This window comes from Pelophylax lessonae (assembly GCF_965119305.1).
Source record: "Pelophylax lessonae genome assembly, chromosome: 13".
In the NCBI taxonomy this organism is placed as follows: Eukaryota; Metazoa; Chordata; class Amphibia; order Anura; family Ranidae; genus Pelophylax; species Pelophylax lessonae.
The window spans coordinates 96,086,573-96,102,074 of record NC_138780.1 but is presented as its reverse complement, the minus strand read 5'-3'; the positions used below and the strand labels follow the sequence as shown (position 1 = coordinate 96,102,074).

Here is a 15,502-nt window from a genome sequence, read left to right as displayed (position 1 = left end):
TTGTCCTCCGGAAGAAAGACCTTCGCCTGAGCGGAGTCCAGGACCATCCCCAGGTAATTGAGGCGAATAGAAGGTGTCAGAGCCGACTTCTGAAAGTTGATGGTCCACCTGAACTCCTGGAGCGTCTGAACCATGACCGACAGGTCGCTCGTCAAGGTGGCACACGAGCTTGCTCTTATCAGGAGGTCGTCCAGATAACCGAGGACCACAATCCCCTTTAAATGCAGCAAAGCCAGCACCGGAGCCAAAACCTTGGTGAATAACAACAAACTGATAATGCTCTTCCGCCACAGCGAAGCGGAGATACCGCTGATGACCTTCATACATAGGAATGTGTAGATACGCATCCTTTAGGTCAACGGAGGCCAAAAAATCCCCTGGACTCAACAATGCCACCACTGACCGGATGGATTCCATCTGGAACTTCTGTACCCTCACAAAGCGGTTCAGAGACTTTAGGTCCAGGATCGGACGCACTTTGCCCTCTTTTCTGGGCACCGTGAACAGATTGGAATAGAAACCGCAAAACCTGTCCCGCAGAGGGACTGGCAAAACGACTCCTTGGGCGAGAAGATCTTGCACCACCCCCTTGAGATCAAACGATCGGGAGTCAGATGGAGATTTGATGGAAAGAACCTGTCTGCAGGGCGAGAGCGAAACTCAATCTTGTACCCTGAACAAATCAGTTTGTGAACCCACCTGTCCTGAATTCGGGACAACCAGGGTTCCTGAAAGTACCGCAGACGTCCCCCCACCCCAGAAACGGGTGAGGGCGTCCCTTCAGGGAGAGGCAGACTGGGCCGCCGAACCGGCCTGATCTGCCTTAGGCTTACCGGACAATGGTTTCTTGTGACCACCTGGGGTCTTGAGGGATTTTCCTTTATCCTGTGACCCAAAGGCACGAAAGGACCCATGATGAGCCTTGAGAGAAGGACCCCGCCTAGCGCGGGGGGATTTTCCCTTAGAGGCTTGGGGCAAAAGAGTACTCTTACCCCCTGTAAGCCCCTTGATCAACTCATCCAGATTGTCCCCAAAAAAACGACAACCCACATAAGGTACATCAGACACAGTCTTTTTGGAAGCACCCTGGACCATGCCATAACAGCTTGAGAGACCATCACTGAAGCAAACACCGGTTTGAGCAGGGAGCCCGCCACCAGGTACATGTGGCGGTAAAGTGTCTCCACACGCCTATCTGCCGGATCCTTGGACACTGGGGAGTCCTCCACAGGCATCAAGGTGGATTTAAAACACAAAAAATCCTGCGCTAATAGTGAACAGGTGAACAAAAATGAATAAATGTGAAAGCAGCTGAAAAACACTTGATCAATAGTAAGATCAACATTATAAGGCAAAAAATAGTGCAGCGCTATCCAATATGGTGTAACCCATATATCAAAGTGAAGTATTAAATGACATAAAATACACAGTGAACAAAGAAATCCATAAAATGTGTTCCAAAAATTAATAGTAAGTGATAATAAAAAGTCCCAGAGAGGTGATGATAGACCCGAAGACTTGGAATCCAAAGATAGAGGCAGGGGTGCACCCGTGGAATGTAAGCAGCAAAATGGCAGCTTACCAGAAGCTCAGGCCTCCAACTTAATGGAACGGCCATGTGCGCTAAAGCAATGATTCCAAATGGATCACCTCCTCCGGAAACCAGGTAACCAGGTATATTCCTCTATATCATATAGGAACTCCACACATGGTGTCATGAACATATGGAAGGAAATAAGCAGCACATAGCGTAATTCCGTAAAATTTCCACAAGGTTTTATTTAGGTTACACTTACATGGGTAGCTTGTAAAAAGGCACATCAGAAACATCCAAGGCCGATGCAGAAGATCGCGGCGTCCCGCGTGTATGTGAGCCGGCGTCTAGGGCGTGTGACAGTTGTGCGTCCAGTACCGCCCATTGTCTTTTTAGAGTATATATATTCATATATACATACTCCTTTTTTAGAGTCTTTTTCCCATTTTTTCTTTTTATTAAGCTTCATTAGAATTGATGGCAGCGACGTCACTTACAATATGAAGATATTCCTTCCGCTCCATTTTAAAAATTGGTTTGCCGCTAATATTATGGAGCCATTAGATATCTTCAAAAAATCTTGCATTTAATATGAGATGTATATGGAGGTGATATTGTTGAACCTTTTCCTCACTTCAGCATGTACATGTACGATACTTCCGCCCCATGAGCCTTCATTCCATCTGATTGGCCCGTGATGCGGAAGTGTCATTGCTTCTGGGGGATTTAACTGGTGTGACAGTCGCGTCCGGTAACCACGCCCCGGACGACATCACGTATGACAAAACCGGTCGGCGGTACTGGACGCACAACTGTCACGCCCCCTAGACGCCGGCTCACATACATGCGGGACGCCGCGATCTTCTGCATCTGCCTTGGATGTTTCTGATGTGCCTTTTTTACAAGCTACCCATGTAAGTGTAACCTAAATAAAACCTTGTGGAAATTTTACGGAATTAGGCTTGTGCTGCTTATTTCCTTCCATATGTTCATGACACCATGTGTGGAGTTCCTATATGATATAGAGGAATATACCTGGTTACCTGGTTTCCGGAGGAGGTGATCCATTTGGAATCATTGCTTTAGCGCACGTGGCCGTTCCATTAAGTTGGAGGCCTGAGCTTCAGGTAAGCTGCCATTTTGCTTCTTACATTCCACGGGTGCACCCCTGCCTCTATCTTTGGATTCCAAGTCTTCGGGTCTATCATCACCTCTCTGGGACTTTTTATTATCACTTACTATTAATTTTTGGAACACATTTTATGGACTTCTTTGTTCACTGTGTATTTTATGTCATTTAACACTTTGATATATGGGTTACACCATATTGGATAGCGCTGCACTATTTTTTGCCTTATCAAGGTGGATTTATTCAACCTAGAAACAGTGTGGTCCACCCTAGTTGACACCGTTCAACGTTTGTCTACAGAATCCGCAAAAGGACAACGGTAATTAAACCGCTTAGGCACCACCAGCATATGTTTGATGCAATGCCATTGGTCGTTCACTGGGGAATTTGCTATCCCGGGACTCAATTTTGCAGAAATTTTTTTTTGGGACGCTGACCCTTCAAAACAGTGGTTCCCACGGCCCCCACCGCAAATACAGCTATAGCCACAAGAAGAAACCGCTTTTGCCGGAAAATGTCCGAAATAACAGGTAAAATCACCCCACAGTGTCTCAGTGAACTTGCCAACCACACACTGCTGCAGTGAAGATAAAAGAAGAGAGGAAGTGACCTCACGTACTAGACGCCTATGCCCGCCCTGAGCCACAGAATCATGGTGCCTGAGAGAAACCTATGGGAGGAAGCACTGGCAAAATGGCCGCCGCCCTTACTAGGCGGTCGCCCACAGCAAAGATGGCCCCCAAACCGGCGCCAAAGCGATGAGTTAAAATGGCTGCTGCCCACACAAAGAGGCCAAACAGCCTGCCCTCACCCAAAATGGCGGCTTTGCGAACGGCGCCAAATAAAGTAAAAAACACAGTTGCTGGCCACCACAGGGAACCCCAGAGAGTACCCCCACACCCCCCAGCCATAGTGGAGTTCACCACAGGGTGCCCCAAGCAGGCACAGGGAGGAAGGGGGCCGCACTAACCGGCCAGGAAGGGGATCCCACAGAAGTCACCTTTTACTGCCATCTCATAAGAGTGAGTACACAGAACACCCCTAGAGATAGAAGTCCCAGGGACACAGGGGTAAGATCACTCACCAGTGTAGAGAACGCGGACACCACTCTGATACGGAACACCTCCCACCCTGAGCAGGGGTGCCATCAGCCAGGAAGGATGCTATCAACTTACGGGCGTTCCGGAGTTGAGACATCCTGGTGAAGACGGGTCTCCGTAGGCTCGTCCCGGACCTAAGGGGCACTGTCGTTGAGAGGCCTGGGTGCAGCAATGACCTGCGATTCTCGGCAGGACGGGACTCCATAAGGATCTATATCATCCAGTGCGAGGCCCAGCTCTGCTGTTACTTGTAGTCCTCCAGGAATTCCCCTGACTAACTAGCAATAGTAAGTGAAGAAAAGAAAATAAAAAAGCTATTTTCAAAGAAAAAAAACTGGTTTTAAGAAAAAAAACAAAGAAACTGAGATACTAGGTCCCAGCTGGGAAGACCAAGCCTACTCCTGACGCTAGGCAGCATAAAACTGAAGGACAGTAGTAACTGTGTCAGGATAATGGCTGAGGGACGGCCCCCTGGAGCTGTGTCTTAGTGTAGAAAGTTTTTTATTAACCTTTCAAACTGCCTAGCTTGCTCCGGCAGAGGGCTTAATTATCCACTCGTGAAGGCTTAATGAGGGGCTGCGACTGTTGGAGGACGTATAAGAAATAGGATTTTATGGTAAGTTCTTACAAAAATCCAGTTTTCTCTATCATTCATCGACAGACACAGCTCCATCTTCTTTAGACAATTGGGATGTCCCGAAGCAGTATAATCAGGAGGGGTGGGAAGACAATGCAAAGAAGACATAATTCCCCAAAGGCTAAACCTAGCCAACCAGGTAAGATGCAGCTCAACCAGGAACAACTGGAGCTCACCTTGAAAAAACATACACCCTCAAAGAGAAACAAAAAAATATTCTCTTTAAACAGCAGCCTGCAAAACCTTGTGGCCAAAGGAGGCATCCAAAGAAGCCAACACATCTACTTTGTAGAATTTTGTGAACGTATGCACAGAAGATACCGCTTTGCAAACTTGCATCACTGAGAATGCAAGGCAATTTCCTTAGGATGCTAGGGCTTGGGACAGAGTGAAGGAAGCACAATGTCTTAATTTAAATGAAAATCAGAAACTACCTTAGGGAGAAAAGACTGATTTGGTCGGAGTACCACTTTATCTCTGTGGACCACCAAATAAGATGAATGGCAAAACAACGCCGCCAATTCAGACACTCTGCGGGCATAAGTGATAGCCACCAAAAAGGCAAGCTTCTGAGACAATGAAAGCAGAGGAATCTTTCAAATGTTCTCAAAATGAGGCTTTTTAAGAACAGATAATACCAGATTCAGATCCCATGGAGGTAGCGGGGACCGCCTTGGAGGAGCTATATGGCGCACTCCCTAAATGAAGGCACGACTCAAGGCATGCGTAGATAACGGGCGTTGGAAATATATTGCCAAAGCCGAAATTTGGCCTTTGACAGTGTCCAAAGCCAACCGCTGTGCAACCCCTTTCTGTAGAAAGGCCAAAACCGTAGCATTTGAAAACAAGCGAGGGTGCACCTTCAGCGATTCACACCATAAAATGTACGATTTCCACGTACGGTGATATATCTTCCTGGAGGTTGACTTCCTAGCCTTCAATAGCGCAGGAATTACAGAGTCAGAAAGACCTCTATCGCTCAACACCTGGCTTTCAAAAGCCATGCCGTTAAAGCCAGCGACTGTAAAGCAGGATGGAAGATCGGCCCTCGAGACAGCAGATTTTATCTCCAAGGAGCATCGACGACAACCAACCTTACTAGGTCTGCGTAACAAGACCAGTGGGGCCAGTCTGGGGCCACCAGAATGACTGGAATTCCTTCCACCTCTACCCTGCGGAAAAGCCGTGGCAGAAGTTTTAACGGGGGAAGGCATAAATCAGCTGACACTGACCCCAAGGAGCCACCAGTGCATCTGTGGTGTCGGCCAGAGGGTCTCGAGATCTGGCCACAAACCTCTGCACCTTCTGGTTGAGACGAGAAGCAAACAGATCGACCTCAGGCGTCCCCCACCTGACACACATGAGATAAAACACCTCTGGGTGTAGGGACCACTCCCCTTGGTCCAACACCTGACAACTCAGGTAATCCGTTTGCCAATTCCCCACACCTGAGAAAGACCTGTTACAAACTTTTCCGACCAGGCCAGAATCCTTGCCACCTCCTTGGCCGCCAAGACACTCCTTGTGTCCCCCTGTTGATTGATGTAAGTCACAGCCGTGGCGTTGTCTGATTGAATCCGAAACGGACAATCTTGCAGACGAGTCGTCCAGTGACTCAGACAAGCTTTATCGATATGAGCTTCAAAACATTTATCGGCAGTTTGGACTCCAAGCTTCCTCAGCACCCGCCCCAGCCTGACCGGCTGGTGTCCGTGGTCACCACCGTCCAACAACGGGAGGCAGGACTTGCCTAGGACTGGCATAGTGCTGGAGACTGAATCCACCACAACAGAGCAGACTGTGTGTTGGTGCTCAACCGAACCAAAATGTCCAAGGACTTTGGATCCTTGTTCCATTTGACCAGAATTTATTTTTGCAAAGGTCTTGTATGGAACTGAGCAAATGGAAATGCCTCGAAGGTTGATACCATCAGACCCAAGGCCCGCATGCAAGTTCTCAGAGAGAACAGAGTGGTTGCCAACAGCTACCGAATCGCCCCCGCAATTTCTGCAGCTTGTCCGGGGGGAGAAAGACTCTTGCCAAAGCTGAATCCAGAGTTAGGCCTAGATAATCCAGTACATAAAAGAAAAGAAAAAGGAGGCGCAAACACCTAGTGCATTACCCGTGGTCACTGTTTCTAACATTTTATTAAAATGCCAAATGCATACTCACAGACATGAAGATATTTAAAGTCGTGTTACAAGAATCCATCACACATGAACTGGAACATGTCCTTGAAGATAGGACCGCTAACGCGTTTCGGGAGTCAGGCTCCCTTCCTCAGAGCTGGTCATAACAGTAGCAGATCAAAATATATATAGTAGCTTCAAATGAACCAAATTCACCCCCCTCCCTCCTCCCAGAGGGAGTGGGCAGGACCACCCAGTGCTCCAAAAGGCCTGCTCCGCCTTTGATAAACATTAAAAATCCAAAATCAACAAAAGAACCCACAGAATCATGGAATGTGAACCAAGAAAGCTTATGCCAGAAAAAAAAAAAAAAAAAAAAAAAAAAGCTTGGCTGAATTGTTTGTCTAGATAATCCAGTCTCAAGGGGGGTATCAGCAGATTTTTTGAAGTTGATGTTCCACCCGAACTCTTGCAGGGTAGTGACAGTGATAATCAGGTCGCCCATCAGGGCTGAATGAGAGTCCGCCCTCAATAGGAGATTGTCTAGATACCCCAGTACCACAATTCCCCGTTGGCACAGCAATGCTTAACACTGAAGCTAGCACCTTGGTAAACATCCTGGGGGTGGAGAAGCGACCAAAGGGTAACGTCACAAATTGATAATGCTCTTCTGCTACTGCGAAGCGAAGAAACCGTTGGTGCCCAGCGTAGAAGGGGATGTGGAGGTATGCGTCCTTGATATCTATGGAGGCTAAAAAGTCCCCCCTGATGCAGTGACGCCACTACTGTGTGGATGGATTCCATCCGAAACTTCTGTACACGCACAAAGCAGTTCAGGGCCTTGAGATCCAGGATAGGACGCACCTTGGCCCCCTTCCTGGGCACGGCGAACTGGTTTGATTAAAATCCTTGAAAGCATTCCTGAGAGGTAACCAGTATAATTATATACCCTGATCGGATCAGTTCTGAACCCATTTGTCCTGAATCAAAGAGGTCCATGGTTCCGGAAAGAAGCAAAGATGTCCCCCCACCCCAGAAGTGGGAGGGGGCGCTTCTTCATGCAGATGAAAATTTGTCAGCAGATCCATGTTGGCTGGCCTTTGATTTACTCGACCCATGGCTTCTTGGAACCCCCCAGAAGACCTGCACGTTGTTCCTTTGTCATGCGACCCGGAGGTACAAAAAAGTTACTTATGAGCAGTAAAGGAAGGCCCCCCGTCGAGGACATGGTGCCTTGCCCTTGGAGGATTGAGGAAGAGGAGAACTCTTTCTACCGGTAAGACCTTTGATTAATTCATCCAGAGAGGATCTAAACAACCTCTCCCCTGTAAAGGGAAAATCAGTTAAGGCCTTTTTGAAAGCCTGGTCAGTAGACCAGCTTTTAAGCCATGCGTCTAATAGCAATTCAAACTGCAGACACCCTGAATACTAGCGGAGCCGTGTCCAGGAACGTATCACACATGAACACCAGGGCTAGAGCCAGCTGGTCCAGTAGTTGAAGCACTGCAGGGGGAGCCGTTCAGCTTACAAAATACTTTTAAGTAACTACAACCCATTCAGAAACCGTCTGTGACACCAGAATGTTCACAAAAATAGGTTTCATAAGTAACCCGCTATCACATGTAGAATGTAGAACAAGGATTTGCGGGAGCCAAAAGATACCTGCATACACGACGCTGTAGATTCATCAGCCAATTTTAAAGTTTCCCGCACTTAAACTTTAAGTGCTTCCCCTAAAGTGCATTCCCGCGTGCCGGCTGATGAGGACAGGTCCTCTTCACCGTCAGAATGCGAAGAAACAGACCCATCAGGGTGGGATACGTCTGTGGCGGCCATATCTACCTTAGAGTCTGAGGACACTGCCGATGGAGGTGAAGGCAAAGGGCATTTGCGGCCTTGCAACACATGTAATTACAAAATATACCTTTGACACCAAGCTTTGTAAAACTGTTGTGAGATCAGGCCAGGACTGCGACCCAGAAGGGTCCGCAGCCACTCCTAAGGGGTCTTTAGGTGAAATATATTCTGGGACTCAAAGTTTTTCACTGATCAGAAAATATTGCAGTGTCCCTTTAAAAGTCGAGTGTATGAGGGAAACCCACAGGAGACCCCAGAAAACGTTACCAAACTGCTCCTTGCCCTCCTCAGGAGGCTGCCAGATGTGCTTGAAAATAAAAGTAAAAATGATCTCACAGGAAAAAGAACAGCCTGGGTCTTTTCTAGAATTCAAGTGCCATGCCACATGCCTGTCCAGCGATATGGACCACAAGAAAAATGGCCGCCCCATGCATTTCTATAGGGAACAAAAAAATTGCTGCCCACGTATTACAATGGGAATATAAAAGGCATGGATCTACAGCAAAATGGTGGCCCCCACAGTGCGCCATGCAGTCTCCAGGACCCCCAGAGGGGGCCCCCGAACAGTAGGCATCGGAAAGGTCCCTAGGAAGAGACCCCACCAGGACAAGCCACTTCCACCGAAAGTCGCCGCAGCGGCCGGAATATTTTCGCTCCAAGGTAGGAACCTGCTAACGGTAGGGGAAAAAAGGATGGGGGGTTTGGGCCCAGTCTGTCCGAGAGGCCAGGGGAACTGAGGGAGCCCCGAGGGTCTGACCATTCCAGGGAGGGGGCCCACATCCACCCTGAGACCGCCAGAGGTTTTGGGGGGGACCATACTACTCACCATTCCACAGTACCAGTTGGACGACACTTCAAACAGATCACCTCCCACCCGGGATGGGTGTGCTGCCAGCCACGTTGGAACGCTGCGACTCAGGGCGTTCCAGGTTGATCGCTTCCCAGCAAGGCGGTCCACAGTGCCATCGGGGCACTGTCGTGGCGAGGCCTAGTTCTGGACTATAACCTGCTCACGCTCGCTGGCCAAGCTGGGAGACCTTAAGGATCTAGATTATCCAGTCCGAAACCACAGCTGGCTGTTGCTTGTAGTTCTCCAGGAACTAATGAAAATAAAAAAACATAAAATAACAAAAAATCCCTGTAACAGCTAAGACCAAAGTCCCAGCAGGGAGCTAGGTCCTATTCCTAAACTAGGCAGAGACAAACTGGCTGCTGTAGCAGAGTGTGTGGGGTTATGCCTGCAGGGACAGCCCCCATGGGCATGGCAAAGCTTTTTTCCTGCCTAGTGCCTATTCCTGATTGAAGGAGCATAACCCAAAAGGTCTAAAGAAGATGGAGCTGCGTCCGTCGATAAATGATAGAGAAAGAAAAAAAAAAAAAAGACCGGAATGGGGACCAATCTAGAATCAATACCAGACCCTTATCCGGGCATGCAGACTGGCAGGTCAGGAAAGGGGGGGGGGATGAGTAAGCGCCCCCAGATCCCGCCCCCTGCCCCCAATGTGAATGAGGAGTATGGGGTATGGTACCCCTATCCATTCATCAAAAAAGTGTCAAGAAGTAATAAAAACACAGAGATAATTTTTAATAATTCCTTTAGTAAAAAACAAAACAATAGTGTCCCATGATGTAAATCCATCGTCAATCAGACCGCAGCCAAAAAAAAATAAATGCTCCCGCCGTCTATGAAGGCTGACCGCCCACTGCAGGCTCTGACGTTTGACAGTTCGTATATAGGTAAGGAGTGGAGCCACCTGGCAACGTAACCTAGTGGCACCGGCCCCTTGTGACACTGCCGACCCAGCATGCACTGGTGTGACGTCAGAAGGGGGCGGTGTCAGGCTTCACATAGAGGGCAGGAGAATTTCTGTGTTTTTATGTTTCGGGTATGGTGGGCGGCATAATTGACGATGGATTTACATCGGGGGGGGGGGGGGCACTACTGTTTTTTTATTTTGTAAGGAATTGTCAAAAACTGTATCTCTGTTTTTATTACTTTTTGACACTTGAATGGGTAGGGATAGGCCGAGCCCCCCTGCCCCAAAGCATCCCGCCCCTATATTGAGGGCACGTGGCCAAGTATAGTTCAGGGGGCTATACATTTAGAACTATACATTTACCACTAGAATGCAAGACCCATTCACCGTCCGTAAAGTGACAAAACAGAAGTGGATTTTTTTAGATGACCATCAGCTTGCACCTTGGTGTTCATTTTTGTTAGAATAGATTTTGCCTTTTATGCTAGTTTAAATTTTCAATGTGATATAGCAGAAGCTGACTTCACAAAAAATAACTAATGTAAATTCTTATAGGCTAGTTTATATGGGTGTTTGGTACCAGAGCTTACCAAACGACATAGATGGTTTTCAAACAGTGCCATGTGTTTGTGATAAGTTCAGCATGGGCTTTTTGTTGCTTAATAGCATCTGGTTATGTTAACATTTACTCCCACGATCATAGAAAATCAATATCAGATACTATACTAGAGTTAAGGAGAATTCCCGTTAACATATATTACAGGTGCTAGAAAGTGTCGACATGCGTCAACACTTGCATGTTGCCTGCAATGTCCAAATAAAAGTACCAATATAAACCAAAGCAAGTAACACCACATAATTTGTGGACTATGCAACGTATTTAGAAAGTGTTAACTAAATGCTTAACAAACACCTTCTTTTAAAGCCCATGTGAACGGGTCCTATAATGGTTAGCAGTAGACTGTTAGATGTTTTTGCAACCTAAATATTGCTTTACAACACAAAACTGCTTACAATAGACGTAAAACTTTAGTATAATCAGACCCCAATTTGTCTTTGCTCACCTTCTGGAGAACAGAGAGAGGGCAGCTCTGCTAGAATCCCCAGAGAAGCTGAAACTAATAGGCTGGCTTCATGTGACAGAGTTTGCTTTGCTGCATTATTTCCTGATATGTTCCCAGACAGACGGGGACTGAGCTGGGGAAGTTGCCTGATGAGAATACAGAGACACAATTCCAAAGCAGCTAGAACCAGGGAACGACCAGGAATCAGGCCACCAGTATCATGTCCCTCTCCAAACTCTGGCAAGGTCTCCTTTTCTTCTGCTCCATCATCAACTACAAAAAAGTGGAATAAAACAATTAGGAATAGGGCAAACTGAATAGATGGGATACTAGCAACATGCTCTTCAAATTTGTAAGAGTATAGTTTACAACATAAAAAAGCAGGTCAAGATGCATACAATAAGTCATTACAAGGGTACAAGTAGTGAAAACAATTAACAGCTCACATAAAAATCTATAGTCAAAAAAAAAATAAAAAATAAACCATAACAGGTAACGGAAAAATAATACGTAGAATAAGACACTGCACCCTACACCCCCATGGCATGTAAGGAGGAGATGGTGATCAAAAATCAGGGCAGAAGAAGGGGTGATCAAACCGGCAAAACCATCAGGACTATCCAACTATAAGCCCTGGTTCAAAACGGTGCGGCTTTGAAATCTAGCTACTTTAGCGCATAATGATGGGTCTTTGTCCGGTTTGGCCAGAATAGTTGTGTGCGCCTCTAGTGCCGGGGATGGGAACAGGGAGTCTGGAGCAACGGCATTGTACGTTTTCATTAAACTAGGAACCAAATTTATAGAATCGAGCAGTAAATTTATCCAGGCCATGGCTTTTGTTGGGCTTAAGGAAGGAAATGGCTTGTACCACCTCCTCTTTCGAAAATGGTTTTTCATAGTCATGCATCTGGGTGGAAAGAATAGGCAGCAAAGCCATTCTAGCGATGTAACTGTTAATGTACATGTGTCCAGTGGTATTCCTGGGGGATTTGAGGGCAAGTTGTATAATTTGTTGTAGAATGAGCAAAATAATCTATTGATAACTTTAGGGTGGTGAGTAAGCCGGCCGTCTGGGTCTCTAAGGATTGCGATAGAGCTGTTTAGGGTTAGTTACTCTCAACAAAAAACATCTTTCGCAATCTGTCTTTGACATAGTTTGAGTAGGTTTATTGGATCGTTTAGGTTGGGTAATCCAAGCAGGTAGGTCTCTAATTTGGGCAAGGTGGTCTTTTTTGAGTCTTGCTAAATGTTTAATAAACATTCCCCATAAGATGCACTTCAGTGTTTCCCAATGGATGGGATTAACATCAATATATAGAGGTTTGCATCAACCGAGAATGAATATCATGTTCAAAGTACATCCTGAATAAACTTATAGTGTCAGCTGACTATGTTAATAAACATGGCAGCTAGAGGACTACTAATAGGCAAATATTCTGCCGGCTCAGAGATCCCTTTAGGAGTCACTAACAAATAGTATAATATTCTGTTATAAATAAAAGCTTAAAGCAGATCTTCACTGCATCTGGGCACCACAAACCAAAAACATTTTATCTTGTTGAGAAATCACTTATAAAAACACCCCTAGTATTCTGGCTGTGGTCATCTTGAGTAAGGGCAAATCATTTATGTAGCATTTACTTCCTAGAATCCATCTGCCCATAGCGCAAGCATGCATGCAGGAGAGGCATGCTTCGATGAGAAAACCACCCTTCCTTTCCTCCCCTCCTTAAGACTCCTGGGTTACTTAAAAAGTAACCCAGTTGTTGACCCTCCTGAAGACTTCTGGGATGTATGACATAACTTGCCTCGGCAAGAAACCAGAAAGTAACTGAAGAAATGTAAAAAAAAAAAAAGAAAAAAAAATTAAAACAAGTACATATGATACACTTTCCTATCTATTTACTAATGCTAGCAGAAAAAGGATTACAAATTAACCAAAGTTAATTGGGAGAGTGAAGTTCCACTTTAAAGAGCAATTCCAGATGAAATCAATACCAGAGCTGCCACCAATGCTATCCACGAAAGACTACCCACTTTCATCCTCTTCCTGCCTACATAATTTTCCAGCTTTCAGTACTTTTATACTTTGAATAACAGTTACTCAGCCATGCAACACTGTACCAAAATCACATTTTTATTATTTGCTATATAAGCAAAGAAATACCCAAAATGTTGAAAATTTGTACTTAACGTAAAATCCTTTTCTCTGAAGTTCATCAACAGACGCAGCTCCATATCTTCTGAGACCATTGGGTTATGCTCCTCCAATCAGGAATAGGCACTAGGCCAGAAAAAGCTTTACCACGCCCATGGGGGCTGTCCCTGCAGGCATAACCCCACACACTCTGCTACAGTAGCCAGTTTCGTAGCAAGCAGTGTTTAGAAGACAAAACAACCCCATTCACTCAGAAGCAGAGGGGCGGGTGCTGCGTCTGTCGCCGAACTTCAGAGAAGAGGATTTTACGGTAAGAACAAAAATCCAGTTTTCTCTATCGTTCATCGACAGACGCAGCTCCATATCGTCTTAGACCATTGGGATGTCCCAAAGCAGTATTAATATGAGGGATGGAAAGACAACGCAAAAAGAAGAATGTAACTCCCCAAAGGCTAAACATTGCCAACCAGGTAATATGGAGCTCAACCAGGAACAACTGGAGCTCACCCAGGAAATACATACACTCTCAAAGAGAACAAAAAATATTCTCTTTAAACCGCAGCCTGCAAAACCTTGCGGCCAAAAGAAGCATCCAAAGATGCCAACACATCAACTTTGTAGAATTTTGTGAACGTATGCATAGACGACCAATTCGCCGCTTTGCAAACTTGCATCACTGACGCCTGATAGCGAAAAGCCCAAGAGGCACTCAGCGCTCTAGTAAAATGTGCCGTCACTGGGAAAGGAGGAACCTGACCCTTCAGTGAATAAGCGTGAACAACAGTCTGCTGATCCACCTGGAAATGGTCGCTGCAGACTCAGCCTCACGAGGACCCTCAGTAGGGACAAAAAAAGCATCTGACTTCCTAAAAGACTCAGTAACCGCCAGTTAAACTCTGATCGCTCTAACCACATACAAAGAATGCAAGGAAATTTCCTTAGGATGCTTGGGCTTGGGACAGAGTGAAGGAAGCACAATGTATTCATTCAAATGAAAATCAGAACCCACCTAAGGGAGAAAAGATTGATTTGGTCAGAGTACCACTTTATCTCTGTGGACCACCAAATAAGGTGAACGGCAGGACAACGTCGCCAATTCAGACACTCTTCTGAGACAATGAAAGCAGAGATAGCTCCCGAATGTTCTCAAAAGGAGGCTTTTGAAGAACAGAAAATACCAGATTTAGATCCCACGGAGGTAGCGGGGACCGCCTCTGAGGAGCCATGTGGCGCACTCCCTGAATGAAGGTACGAATCAAGGCATGCGTAGCTAGCGGGCATTGAAAATATATCGCCAAGACCAACACTTGGGATTTGACAGTGCCCAAAGCCAACCACTGTTCAACCCCTTTCTGCAGAAAGGCCAAACTCCTAGCAACCGAAAATAAGCGAGGGTGCACCTTCAGTGATTCGCAATATGAAATGTACGATTTCCACGTACGATGACATATCTTCCTGGGGGTTGACTTCCTAGCCTTCAAGAGCGTAGGAATTTCAGAGTCAGCAAGACCTCTATCTCTCAACACCTGGCTTTCAACAGCCATGCCTTTAAAGCCAGCGACTGTAAAGCAGGATGGAATATTGGAGCCTGAGACAGCAGATCTTCCCTGAGAGGAAGTCTCCAAGGAGCATCGCCAACCAATCTTACTAGGTCTGCATACCAAGACTGGCGAGGCCAGTCTGGAGCCACCAGACTGACCAGAATCCCTTTCACCTCTATTCTGCGTAGAAGCCTCGGCAGAAGTTTCAGTGGAGGAAACGCATAGATCAGCCAATACCGACCCCAAAGAGCCACCAGTGCATCTGTGGCGTCGGCCAGAGGATCTCGAGATCTGGCTATGAACCTTCATACCTTCTTTTTGAGACGAGAAGCAAATCGATCGACCTCCGGTGTCCCCGACCTGACACATAGGAGATGAAACACCTCCGGGTGTAAGGAACACTCCCCTTGATCCAACACCTGAAGACTCAGGTATTTCGCTTGCCAGTTTTCCACACCTGGGATCTGCACAGCAGAGAGGGCTGGGACAGCAGAGAGGGCTGGGACAAACTGTTCCGCCCAGGCCAAAATTTCGGCCACCTCCCTGGTCACCAAGACACTCTTGGTGCCCTCCTGGTGATTGATGTAAGCCACAGC

At 46.5% G+C, this 15,502-nt stretch overlaps 1 protein-coding gene across 2 annotated transcripts in view; it reads right to left on the bottom strand.

The window, feature by feature from the left end:
• The window catches only part of HEATR5A (HEAT repeat containing 5A), a 277,280-nt gene that overhangs the window by 22,121 nt on the left and 239,657 nt on the right, over positions 1-15,502 (bottom strand). For both annotated transcript variants that reach the window (XM_082275260.1, XM_082275261.1), the window contains one exon: positions 11,208-11,480. In XM_082275260.1, the coding sequence (XP_082131386.1) occupies positions 11,208-11,480 (273 nt within the window). The remainder of the gene's footprint in view (positions 1-11,207; positions 11,481-15,502) is intronic.